Here is a 13,709-nt window from a genome sequence, read left to right as displayed (position 1 = left end):
GCAAATACGAGACCGACGATTCGTAGGAAAATCTGTGTGACCGCCGGTAATACCATCTCCTATAATCGACGTTGGCCTGCTTACGTCAGTCTGCTCGTGGCAGGTGTCCGACGATACAGGCTCAACGCGACATCAACCTCGTCGTTATAATCCGTCCAAGCTTGGTCTCGTGTAACGGTAACGTTAGTCGTGTAATAGATACTTTCGATGTCGGCGTCGAAATCATTTCCCAATATATTTCCTGCGAAATTGCTTCATAATTTCGTAGTAACACACCGACTGGCTATGTGCCACGTCACCGACTCGCCTACACCTCGCTATCTCTCCCTTCACGAGAATTTTATTGAACCGAGCGATCGACCCGGCTCGCCCGGTAAATACCATCGCTCCTCTGGACACACCGACGATAATTGACGCAGTGCGATATCCTTGTAAACCGACGCCAGGCGCTTCTTGCCTCGTAAAGACGAATCTTTCGAACGGTGTCATTCGCGTTCAATTCGTTTTTCTAGCGAGGGGCCTCGAATCTTTAAACGACGAGAAACCTAATCTCTTTCAGACAACTCTCGTTTAAAGACGAAAGAACGTAAAGAACTGGGTTCGGCCTTCTCCCATCTGCGTATCTTTCGGGGAGTCGATTGCGATGGTCATCTCCTTTGTCGGATACGATGCGAATTGGTCGAATAAGCTGGCAAGTGCTAGATCCGTCTCATCTCCTTCTTCCGTCGAATATTAGCGCCACTACGAACGCATAAACCGAAAAATCTTGCCACCGTATTACGCCGAAATATTCGACGATGTTCATTCGCAAGCGATAAAGCTTCGCTACTGTTCGCGATCGGCGCTGCTCTACTACGAAATATCAAATTTATCGCGTAGCCGCGTACACGGGAGAAGGAAAGAGATCGTAAGGGCGGTATTTACCCACCGCGCGAGACAGGCTACGAAAGACGAGCACGAGCGACTACAAAGTTCAATCGGGCTCGATAAAGCTTAACTTGCTCCGCGGAGAGCGGCCATTTGGAATTCTAGTGGCGTGTACGGTGTGCTCGGTGCGTTAACGAGTTCGATCGTCATCGTAAATAAGCAACCAGCGGTCCGAAAAATCTCGCCACGGTCAAGAAGACTTAAGAAGCCGTTCGCGGAAGATGGGCGGCGCCACCCGCTACTTCTCGGCCGGAAATTACAGGTGACTTGGCGCGGTCTCTCTGCCCCCGCTTCTGTCGACAGACAGAGAGAAGAGGGCGCGGGCGCATCGTAAAATCCAAGCGAAGAGAAAGAAAGAGAGAGAGAGAGAGAGGCGTCGCTCGTCGAAAAAATCAGACGCGATCTTTCGCACTTTCGTCGACAGTTTCTGCCTCGCCGTTACGTTTCTACCGCCACCGCTGTATTTCGAAACGGAAGGGGGACGCGATTCCGTCTGTCGGCTTTCTTCCTGCACGCTTCGTTGTGCACCGTCGCGCGTATTTAGACGCTGGAAACGAGAATTACAAAAATTTCGTGGTGCAGTTGCTCCAACTCTTCTCGTTTCTCGCCATTGAAATCGCAGGTGTCAGGTCGCGCGATCGATACAACCCCCGTTAAAGGATCGAAACGGTGTTCGTTTGCGATTCTAGGCAAAATCGTTTCCTATTTAGCGTGAAAGTTCCAATTGTTTCTCTCGTCTAGTTAGCGCGCAAGCTTCTTCTCCTTTCCTTTCACTCGTTAGAAGCGAAATAGTTCAGAGATCCTCGCAGCGTTTCAAACATCCCGATGACTCTCTTCGTTCCATTGTCTTCGTCCCGTTGTCTTCGAAACGTTAATTTATTCGTTCGTTCTGTTCTCTCTCTCTCTCTACACGTTCTTCTGCTCGCCCATCCACCTACTCGTTCGTTCCTTTAATAGTTTTCTTTTCCGCGACCGCACGTTCGTTTCGCCGTTCGCCAAAGATGCGCGAATTTTTCAAACTTCGCTTTCTACGCTTTCTACGCTTTCTACGCTTTCTGCGCGAACACGGAGTGGAAGATCGTGGAACGGGAGGCTTGTATCCACGCGGCACTGCGATTTAAGGAAACGTATCGTTGGTGGTTAGCTCGACTTCGTAAATAAATCTTTGCCGGATAGAGCTAAATACGATATTCGGCCCGATTGCTCCCGCTTTTTCACCTCCGGTGATTTATGTGAAACCGTGGCCGCTAGCGTGCCCGAACATCCGTTTTCCCGTTCTATCCTTCCCCTCTTTGGGACCGGTCATTTTTTAGCGACTGTTTCTCAAGATTTTATCCGTAATTATCCTCGCTGGATTCGCGAAAATGAACAGCCGTTGCTTGCTGTCTTCTCGACGAATGGTCCCTCGGGGAGAAAAAAGGAAAAATAAGGGGAAAACATCCAAGTTGGTGAAAAGTTGTTTGCTCTGCACCGCGAGCGTTTCTTCGACGAAGAAACACGGTTTGCTTTAGCATCGCGAAATTAAATCGAATAAGATTCTTCGTCCGATTATATTCACAACAACGCAGGCCCGCGCGAGCGCTCGCTAACGGCGTCCAGAGCACGTAGGCACCGCGGCGGATCGGTTCCTTCGTTCTGCCGCTGGTCGCGATAAAACTCGGTGTCTTTTTGCAACGAGGTAATTTTTGCGACAACACGGGACGTTTGGAACGTTGCGAAAAGAAGGGGCGCGCACGCGGACGTTCGCGAGAAGCGAACAGCGGTGGCGAGGGAGTTTCGCGGACGTGGGCGACGGACCGTGAACGATCGCGAGCGCGGAATACGAGCGGAAGACGGAGAAAGCCCGCCTCGAACACCGACACCGTGATCGCTTCGCTAGGCAACGCCGCGCATCAAAATTGTAAATTTCCGAAGAAAGTCGCCGTGCTCGTTCCCGGGAGAGCAGATCCTTTCGTTTACGTTCTCGTGTACATCCGATTCTTTCGTATGGAGCGTGCCGCGTTTTCGTTTCTCGGCTCGACGCTCGAACCTGGTGGACCCGGCGGAAATTTCCATCCAAAGTAGGAAGCGGCGGCGAGCTCCGACGAAACCTGGTTTCGCTCGGCGTTTCGCGCACGGCGTACGATTCGCGCCACGTCTGTGCTTGGTACCCGGCTTTCGCGCGAGTTGGCAGACACGCGTGCAACAGCGGTACGACGCGGTGTCAGCGTTCGCAGAGAGAAGAGGGTAACGCTGTGCGTCGTAGCGTGCCTGGGCGCGACAGCAGCCTGCTCTCTCGGTGATCCGACGACGACGATGATACGTTCGTATCGTATGCGGTACATGGTGGCCTAGGTTTCGGCCGAGGCTTGGCCACCATGTAGACCGAAACGCAGACGGGAGCGTAGAGCGGAACGTAGAGTGGCGTAGGAGAGGGCGAAGGAGAGAAGGACGAGAAGGTCGGTAGATCGGAGTGGATGAGAGTGGATGAGAGTGGATGAGAAGCGGTCGTTGGAGCGGCGCTGGATGGGGAGAGGTAAGCCCGTGTCGCGCAAGTGTGCGCCGTTATACGTACTCGCGTACATCTGCGAGAACTAGTTAGCCGACGCTTGGCGGTTGCGGCGCCGGGGTGGTGGCGGGCCGGGATCGATTCTGGGACCACACGGCAGCATCCTCCAACCGTCAACGACCTGCTCGACCTAACCCTCCCTTCTCGTTCCTTCTCGCTCGTCCACGTTCGCAAAACCTAGCTACTCCCTCTCGCACCGCTTCATCGCTCCCACCAGCCGTCCGTGCACTCGCCTTCTCCTTATGCAACTCCTCTATCACGGGCAAATAAAGCCTGCATATCCGGCCGAAGAGTAGTCCGATCCCGATCCGGCGCGGTTCCACTCTCCCGCTTCGAGTTCTCGCGTGTGTCGAGTCGTTAAGGATCGCAGGGGGATTCGACGTTCCAGACGTCGTCGTCGCCGCGTCGTCTCGTTCGGAGACGCACTCGTCGAGGATTTTTCCGTCGAGAGTTCGATCGGATTGCAGCTCGCAGAACGAGGCCGGATTAACAGCGATCGAAATACGCCCGAAGAATGGCGACGCGTTATCATCAGGCTGTCGACCCTCGTAATTCCGGGCCTCGAGGTCCGGTCGTCGATAATATCCGGTAAATCGGCTGTACGAATTCGAATCGTTCGAACCACGGAAAGCAACTCGATGTAAATGCGACTAGATCGGTCGTAGGTAAACGGTGTCTCGTTAACGACCGTTTTAAATAAGAAACCGTCGATAATAAACATGTCGTTGGCGGTTCTAGAAACTAAATGCGCGCACAGACGTTACATCCCCTCGATTCGATCGACGAATCGATGTCTTCCTATCGCTACGCAATTTATAACGGCAACGATTTCGAGCGGGTTGCAACCTCGTTGCCGGGGATCGCGACTCTCGACAAAAAGACGGATAATTCGCTAGACCCACGCAGGCTAAACTAGGGAATCCGCCAGGGCATAGGATTTATCGTCGTTGCCGCGGAACGATCTCCGCGTAAGGTCCAGCGACGCCGAAGGCAAACCCGGAAACACAGTTTGTCCGTATTCTTGAAGAATCGATTCGTCTTTTCGAGAGATTCTCCTCGTTGGCGTAAGCGCAAACGCGCTCGATCGGTTACCTCTATTTTCGTTAATTTCTCTGGGTAGCGCGTCGAGGGAAAAGCGGGTGTGAGTGGCTTGACGGCTCGAGAGAGTGCGATCGAGGACTCCCGATGTTCTTCTCTGACGGATCGTCGATATACGTAGAACGCGACGAGGTACAACTCGATGCCGCGTCGCGCGTTTCAGAGGATATCCGCCCTTTTCTCTCGCGATCCAGCAAGAAACGACGAGACGAGCGAAGGAGGAGGTGTCAACCTCGACTGCGGTACCTGCGCCGACGACGCGATCCGAACGTAGCGATTGGAAGGTCGCTTTAAGCGTTAATTTGGCGATCTCGCGATCGATCGTGATCGGTGTCGGGATCGGCGTAATACGCGCGTACGCGCGCATATTACGAGCGAAAGACGATTAAAAGGCTTCGCGCTCGTAACCGTGACACTGTCCGGGCATGGTTGTCCTTGGCTCTACGACGCCTGTCGCTCGAGATCCCATTATCTCGAATCGATTATCCAACACTTTGTATCTGCTCCGATTAGTGCAACGTCGAGGAACCAAACAATGCAAGAACGATGAAACGTAGGATATATATTAAATGATAAATGATCGGGGTTTTGGCGCTACTTTGGCGGGGCTACTTTGGCGGCTTAAAAGAGACGAATACGTGCAATACGTCGATCGATCTCTCGTATCGAGGATAAAGACTGGCGAGCATAGGACGGATCAAGTTTCGAGCCACGTTTCGAAAGGGCGAATAAATTGGAATTAACGCGGCTCGCTATAGGGCGAGGATACGGAAACCACGGGCTGCGATAATGTAACCCGCGGGATAAAGGCTTCCGCGTACGACTCGACGTACAATTGCCCTTTACAGTGTTCGCAGTGGAAAACGATCTGCGCACAGATCGGGGTGCGGCTTAATGCCAATTCACGGACAAAGGGTGACCGCGGACGAAAAAGAAAGCCACGGCATTCTTGGAGCGAGCGAGTTTCGTGAGAGCGGCTGGCTACGCCGTCTCTTTCGACGTTGCTCTTGTCGTGTAAAATTAAGGTAAAAATAAGGAACTTGTTAATTTCCGAAAAGGAGATGAAGTTCTTTTTATTTTTTACTCAATTTATACAAGTTTTTCGGTTCGCGATGATACGCTTTCGATACTTGGATTAGTTAAGAATTTTTTTTAGACTGACTGGATGATTTTGAAGGGAGCATTTATATTCTTCCATTCGTTGGAGTGGGAGAAGGTGTTGTTTATACTTAGTGTAAAATTCGGAGAACGGCTGGAGTGATCGAATGCCACTCAGGCGGCTGAGAACGGATGCTGACCGGACGGTCACACGCGATAAGGCGTTCGGAATTTCAGGTTGTTATATACAGCTGCTCGTCCAAATTCGTCCAATTGGACGAAATTTCGAAATTGGACACGACAATGTATCCCGTGTCATCAATGTAAAGTCACCAGGCACGTATCCTCACCCGTCGGAACATTCGGAGAGTTAGCGGGCCGTTTCGAACACTTACACATAGATATTATCGCGATGCCATATTCAAAAGGCTACCGATATTGTCTAACGTGTATCGACCGTTTTTCGCGTTGGCCCGAAGCCATTCCCATCGCCGACATGGAGGCGGCAACCGTCGCTTCGGCTCTCCTTTCCACGTGGATATCTCGTTTCGGCGTGCCTTTAAAAATAACGACCGATCAAGGACGCCAGTTCGAGTCGAACCTATTTAACGAAATATGCCGGTTGCTCGGCATCAGACATTTGCGCACGACAGCCTATCACCCCGCGTCCAACGGGATGGTAGAGCGCCTGCACCGACAACTAAAAGCAGCAATCAAATGCCACGATACGAGCAACTGGGTGGATATCTTGCCGATAGTTCTATTAGGCATACGAACAGCTATTAAAGAGGACCTAGACGCGACGGCAGCCGAAATGGTTTATGGCACCGGCACACGATTGCCGGCAGAATTTTTTATACCGACTAAACAACAGGCCAATTCGGAATTCGCAAGTCGCCTAAAAGACCGAATAGGAAAAATCAGACCTCATCCAATTACGCGACACGGCGAAAAGAGAACCTTCGTGTTCCGCGACCTCGAAACATCGCCTTATGTATTTCTGCGTCGCGACGCCATCGGAGACCCCTTACAACCACCCTACGACGGGCCGTATCAGGTTATAGAGCGAGGAAAGAAGACCTTCACTATTAAAATAAATAATAAAAACGTAATAGCGTCCATAGACCCGCATTTCTATTTAACGATAATATTGAACACCATAGCACGGAAAAGCGCAATGTAACAATACCGCCCGGTGCCCGAAACGAACAAAGCGAAGGGGACTCAAGAGTTCATCACACCACACGCGCGGGCAGGAGAGTTCGATTTCCTGATTGGTTTCAGGCGGGTCTCGGATAGGCGTTAGGAGCCGGCGAACGTGCACCCTTGCCTGTAACATTTATACATTTTTCATTTATATAGCGTTATCACTGGTAAGGGGGTACTGTGGCGGCACGGGCCACGGAACTTTTCAACGGCTCCGGATGCAAAGCGCGACGCCGCCAAAGCGCAACCCCGACGTGCCCAATGTACCATCGATATCTTCACACTCTTTCCGCCGAATTCTCGGAAGAGCATACACGTGCCAGCACTGGCGGCACATCTAATGAATGCACGCAAATGGGGGATATCGATGGGCTACGAAGGGAAGAATCTGCGCGATCCGAAACAAAAGCAGAGTCAGTCTGTCTTGCGCCATTAAATGTGTAACTCCTCGGTACTATTTGCATAGCAACGCGTCGAATGATCTCTCGGTGTCTATCGTTATTTGTTAGTTGTTACCTATTGTCTGTTAAGTGTAATTGTTAGTTGTTGATTGTTAACTCTGATTGTTGATTAGTTCTAATTAAACTATTGTTCGTTAAAAACACCAAGAGTAGTTCCTTACGCACCTATCACCATACCACCTCAGATCATTAATATTAACATTGCACTTACAATTTGCAAGCGGTCAGATTATCAAGTTAAAGCTAATATCGACTAAAGTTAGAAAATTTCTCTGGTTGCAACGAAGTTTAAAAATCTTATGCAATAATAGAAAAGTAATAAAAAATAAAATCGTGCTTAGATATAATTCCAAACCTTTGAAATGTGTGAATTGAAATCTTCTATGAATAAGCGTTCTTTGTAATACTTTTATATCTCTGATAACGAATAACGCTCTCCGTAACGACATATTAAATTATAGTATTTACAGAAAAAAATAAAAAATTTGTACAATATACAACGTGTTCAGATTTGATTAATTATGACAGATGTAATTCTGACAGCAAAATTAGAAAATTCCACGTCAGATGAGAATCGAATAAAGTACACAAACATTAACAGCATTGACAGATTCGATACTGAAAACTCGATATTTTCAATTCGATTTATCGTAAAGATGTTGTGTGCGCGCGTGTGTGTGTGTCTTCATCTATTTTCTGTTACTGTCTGATACGATCAAATACGATCAATTATATAATATATAAAGTATAGAATTTTATATTTGCGATAAATACATTACACGTTTCTGAGTATTAAATTTCGCTCTTTATTTTGAATCATCCATATCCATGACTTGACATGTATTCGAAACAGAATCCGAATTAATTATGATGAATTATGATTAATTATGATGAATTATGATTAATTATGATTAAAATAATATAAATTAACAATGACAATAAACTAAGAAAAATTATAATATATAGAAATGGACTATTGCATTTTAATCAATATTATCAAAATCTATTGTATATTTGTTTCATGATTGAATTGTTACAAATTCAGTTATGCCGTTTACAGTGTATATTACTTGAAGGAAAAAACAAATCGTACAATGTTTTACTAAATTATTGATAATTAATGCTATTGATTATTTCTAAAAAATTGCCGTTAATTATTGGTGCAGTTTTATTTATTTAGAAAAATGTTTGCGGCTGTTTCAAAACCTTATAAAATTAATGATCATTTTTTTAGACACGTCGTGACATAGTAGTAGAAAGTAGCAATAAATATGTTTATTGTAGACCATGTGATCTAGCATCTCAAAAAAGTATTAGGGATTTTGCAGAGCAATTTAAGAAAGATATATACCATATCCTATGTTAGAGTATGAAATGAAATGAAATAACATAGCTTTGTTATATGTATAAAGTGTTCATCTATTTTTGAATACTAAATTGGGAAGAAATTCTTCCTGAACTTATTATATCTAAATCAATAGATCTATAGCATAATTTGTATTATCTGTTTCCATTGTAGAACACAAGAAAAGAAAGCTTCACATTCTTATAAATAATGCAGGAGTAATAAGATGTCCTAAGATGTATACCCAAGAAGGAATTGAATTGCAATTTGGTGTGAATCATATAGGACACTTATTACTAACAAATTTATTGTTAGACACTTTAAAAGATTCTGCACCATCAAGGATTGTAAATGTTTCAAGTAGTGCACACAAGCGTGGCAAAATTAAATTCGACGATTTGAATAATGAGAAAACCTATGGGCCTGGCGAAGCATATGCACAGAGCAAATTAGCTAATATTTTATTTACAAAGGAATTGGCAAATAAATTGAAAGGTTTTGTCATTTTAACAGAAAATAAAATTTATTTTTGAATAAATAATACAATCGATAAAGCATTATTTTTTATGTCATATAGGAACTGGTGTTACAGTGAATGCCGTCCATCCTGGTATAGTACGAACAGAAATAACGCGATATATGGGAATTTATCAAAACTTTTTAGGTAGATTGGCTGTAGATACTCTTTATTAAAACCAATAGTACATTAAAGTATGACATTCAAAGAATATTGTATAAAATTTTCACGGAGAAATATTAAAAAATACGGCAATGGCAGTAATTATTCGGACGTGTCTCGGAAAAAAGTAGAATTGCTCATAACTTGGTGCTGCATCATCTGAAATCAAAAACTCAAAGTTCATTCGTTAGGTAACAGTTTTCCCCAGGTAACGCTGGGAGGGGTTTTCGAAATTTCAATTTTTCACTTTTTTGGAACACTTTGAAGGGAAAATTAGCCGCAAATTTTTCAACAAATTTTCGCAAAATCGGCTAATGACAATAAATCATTCTTTCAAGCAGAAGGAAAACGGGAACTATTAATGCTTTTGAATTATATAGCTACCTCTTGTCCTCTCCCTGAACCTACCTAGAAGGAGTTTACCACTCGTCATCGTAACCCTCCGCCAAATACCAACAATAAGAAGCTGTCCCTTGATGATAAAATATATTCAAAGCCAACGATATTTACAATATAATCATCGGAATAGCTCAAGCGACCGACAACTATATCGATCAAATATTTCTCTGCTGTACTTACTATATACTTAATACGACGATTGTGTAATTAATGCATAAGAAATAATAAGGCGATGGTAGATGTATCGTTCAATGTTTCAATATGTCGGAGACGAAAGGACGCCGGGGCCCCTCCGAACCTCCTAACATTGTAATCTAGAGTCTACTATAGCCGTAATGAAACAATCGCAGTTATCCAAGCAGATGGTAACTGTTCGGGATTCATGACGGTGAACTTTGGCTCGGGGCGACAGCCTGCCGCCCAACGTAGCCACGGTCAACGGGACGGGCGATCCGTCTAACAAAGGTGCGGACCGGTGTTATGACCCTCATTAAAGGGGCAAAAATAAATAAGAATCGCACTTTCCCCCAACTCTGTTGTCATTGTATATTCTCAGAAGCATTCTCGGACTTTCCGTAATTAAGAAGGTTTCGCATACCTGCTGCACAATACGTCTGTCCTTTAAACCGTGTTTCATACACCAAACAAATGAACAACTGCTTGGGCTTTACCAGCCTGTTAATAAGGGGGCCCCCTTAAGAGACTTAACCCAGGCAATGGTGGCAAACATGAAGCGAAATGGCGTCTATATAAGCCCGACAACTAGCTCGGAGATCACATTCCCAATTCGACTATCGAACAGAACGTTTGAAAGTTCTTGACGCTTCGAAGTTCTTGACGTTTGAAAATTCTCGACGTTCGAAAATTCTTGGTGTTTGGAAGCGCTTCGCGATTGAAAGCGTCCTTATACATCTTCACCACACTTGGAGCAGTAAGTATTTTATTTCCTTCAAATCGTTTCTTCCACTGATTTTTCAAACAATTTGTTTGAAATTATTTATTTTATTTCCTTATTTATTATTTATTTATTTTTCATTTACCTATCTTAATTTTATTTTTCCAGATCGTGCCTTGTAACAAAACGATGGGAGAGTGCCCGCTTGGTTACAATAGCTTGCACATCAGAACACAATCTCCAGACAGTTTACCACCGAATTACGTTATGGTGAGCTTTATTTGCCCATGTGGTGAATTCATCTTGGAATTTGGCCTGCATCGCTACCTTTTATACCATCTGACGGGAAGGACGGGACGAAGATCAGGCAGCCCAGCAGCACGTCCATATCTCCAGCTGCTCACCAGGTTGCAAGCAGAAGCAATTCTGGGGCGTCGCAGGAATACGAATGAAGATGAACAAGAAGAAGAAGAAGAAGAAGAAGAAGAAGAATACTCTCCTGATCGCTAAACTAATTAGACTTGGGGACTACTTCATATGGGAACTACTACTTACTTTACTTGGGAACTGTAAATAGATGTTGTCTATAACAGGCTCATCACACATAAGTTGTATTGTACATTATAGTAAATAAACTTTATACTTCTACTTAAAAGATAGATTCTAAATTTTTCTTTATCCCTTCTATCCCTTCAATTCCAATTTATCATATAATAGGTTATAACTTCTGTCCAGTTTGTTAAAATTTCTTTAACAACTTCTGCGCTTCCTGTTTAGCATCTCGATCATCTTCGTTCTTTGCAGGATAATCAAGGGCCATTTTTAAATATTTCGCAGCTAGCTCTTTTTAATTTAATTTTAAGTAGGTTTTTCCCAACATTAATAAATTTTGACTATAGAAATTGGGATCAATTTCCTCTGCAGATTCAAAATATTTTAGAGCTTCCTCGAATGATGAAGATGGCGGTTCTCCAAATATTACAGATGCAATTTTTCTTTGATACCATGTTAAATCAGAAACTTGATAGCACCAAGTACCAAACACGTACATAAGTGTTGGTTCTTTTGGATTTAGTTCCATTGCTCTCTGCGACATTAAACATATTCGATACAATTGCTTGACATTGTGTCAGGGAATGAAATATTTATAAGTATATATATATATATATGTCGGATCATCACTGGAAATGGGGTTGTGGGCGTCAAATGAATCTTCTCGAGGATTAGCCATTGATATGGTACACACAGGCGTAGTTTATTACAATGATAGAATTATTACAGTCTTAAGAATTGATCACGGCGGTTCGGCACTCGCGACACTAGTGACGATGCTCTCGGGCTAAATAACGAATCCGCGGCCAACGGGATGACAACAGAACGTACTCACAAAGTCCAAGTCTGAGAATAATCACTGATCGCGAAAGCGTTACTCTTTGATCGATGAGATCGCGAGCGAGAATGCCTTTCCCGTCCCGATGATGCCACACAGGAAAACTATAACGGGGTGTGTCTAAGGATACGAGATCATCGGATTCGTCGAGAAAAGCCTTCGTTCAGAAAGTAAGGGAAATTGACGTTGCTGCTAATTGGTCAATCTCCATATTGGTGGTTAGAAAAGGATGCTAGCCGCCCTCGAGGGAAAGTTGTTAGTGGGAGACGCCGCTCGTTGAAAAATATGTCTCCCCTATCTTCCCGTAGTTGGGACAAAGACCGTTTGTCCGTTTGAAGGACTTTAGTTAACTAAACCTTAAGATTTATAACGGGCCCTCAGGCTAGCCGAACATGTACTGCGGAGACGCATCGACATCTGGCAATCATCTTACTCGAAGAATAGGGTCTGCACGTGGCGAGCCACGGGACAGAAACCGTTGGAATGTTTACTGTCGCGTGTCGCCACAAATATTTCTTTTAAGGAGAGCTATAGAATTACTTCATACCTTTGTTAGGCAAAGCGTTCATCCCGTGACCGCAGTTACGTTCGGCGACTGACTGTCGCCTCGAGCCCAAGCTCATTATCACAATTCTCGAATAATTACAATCGGGTTGAATAACTACAATTGTTCAATTACAGCTATAGTAGACTCTAGGTTACAATGTTGCGGGATTATCCAAAATTCCAAAGGCTCCGGTGTTCTTTCATCTCCGACATATATATATATATATATATATATTAATATATTATCATGAAATATACCAGCACATGTTTCTTAATATTATATGACTCTTTTATTTGTGCTTTTACTCCTTCATAAAGAGTCTTAGAATTAAGGAGAATCGATGCTCATTTGTGTGCAGCCCAATTATCCTCTTTTATCTCAAGTGCTTCAAGTATTAAATCATAAGCTTCGAAAATTAATTTCTTTCCATCCACTTCACTCATAATTTTAGACAATTTATACATTGCTCTACACAAACGCCATATAATTTCAATATCACCGCTATCCTATAAAAATATTCAATTTTATTATCTACATTTATAAGTGATATACATAATGTCATTACTTTATAATTTATTAGAAGGTCATGTATTTCCTGGTATTGTTCTTGCTCGTATAATACATCGGCTTTTGCTATTAGAACTTCTTTTGTAGTTATGATTGCTTCGTTGTCACCTCTCTTTTTTGTAAGACCCCAAATACCCATAGCAGTGAACGACGATATGGTACATAATTTTGTTGTTAACATGTACTGATTGCTGCTCTAATAATGAAAACTAACTGAATAATTTTGTATAATATATTAAAATTTATAGATCTGTGGCGGCACGGGCCACGGAACTTTTCAACGGCTCCGGATGCAAAGCGCGACGCCGCCAAAGCGCAACACCGACGTGCCCAATGTACCATCGGTATCTTCACACTCTTTCCGCCGAATTCTCGGAAGAGCATACACGTGCCAGCACTGGCGGCACATCTAATGAATGCACGCTAGTGGGGGATATCGATGGGCTACGAAGGGAAGAATCTGCGCGATCCGAAACAAAAGCAGAGTCAGTCTGTCTTGCGCCATTAAATGTGTAACTCCTCGGTACTATTTGCATAGCAACGCGTCGA

General features: G+C 44.4%; 1 protein-coding gene and 1 pseudogene across 1 annotated transcript; one reads left to right on the top strand and one right to left on the bottom strand.

The window, feature by feature from the left end:
• The first annotated feature begins 6,347 nt into the window (after positions 1 to 6,347).
• Positions 6,348 to 9,393, top strand: LOC117241316 (retinol dehydrogenase 13-like). Its single transcript, XM_033507268.1, has 4 exons — positions 6,348 to 6,728; positions 8,573 to 8,648; positions 8,858 to 9,178; positions 9,261 to 9,393. Exons 1-4 carry the CDS (start codon positions 6,348 to 6,350, stop codon positions 9,374 to 9,376), a joined length of 894 nt encoding a protein of 297 aa, XP_033363159.1. The 3' UTR covers positions 9,377 to 9,393.
• A 1,874-nt stretch (positions 9,394 to 11,267) lies between these two features.
• On the bottom strand, positions 11,268 to 13,399 carry LOC117241314 (annotated as a pseudogene).
• Between the last annotated feature and the right edge of the window lie 310 nt (positions 13,400 to 13,709).

This window comes from Bombus vosnesenskii, unplaced genomic scaffold (assembly GCF_011952255.1).
Source record: "Bombus vosnesenskii isolate JDL3184/JDL3185 unplaced genomic scaffold, Bvos_JDL3184-5_v1.1 scf7180000015660, whole genome shotgun sequence".
NCBI lineage: Eukaryota > Metazoa > Arthropoda > Insecta > Hymenoptera > Apidae > Bombus > Bombus vosnesenskii.
This window is presented reverse-complemented; position numbering and strand designations above follow the sequence as displayed.

Bases quoted from the DNA above. Each gene is read 5' to 3' on its own strand.
- LOC117241316 (XM_033507268.1), top strand. From the start codon at position 6,348: ATGGTAGAGCGCCTGCACCGACAACTAAAAGCAGCAATCAAATGCCAC. The intron at 6,729-8,572 runs GTTATAGAGCGA...TCATTTTTTTAG, and splicing joins CCTACGACGGGCCGTATCAG to ACACGTCGTGACATAGTAGT. The intron at 9,179-9,260 runs GTTTTGTCATTT...TATGTCATATAG, and splicing joins ATTGGCAAATAAATTGAAAG to GAACTGGTGTTACAGTGAAT.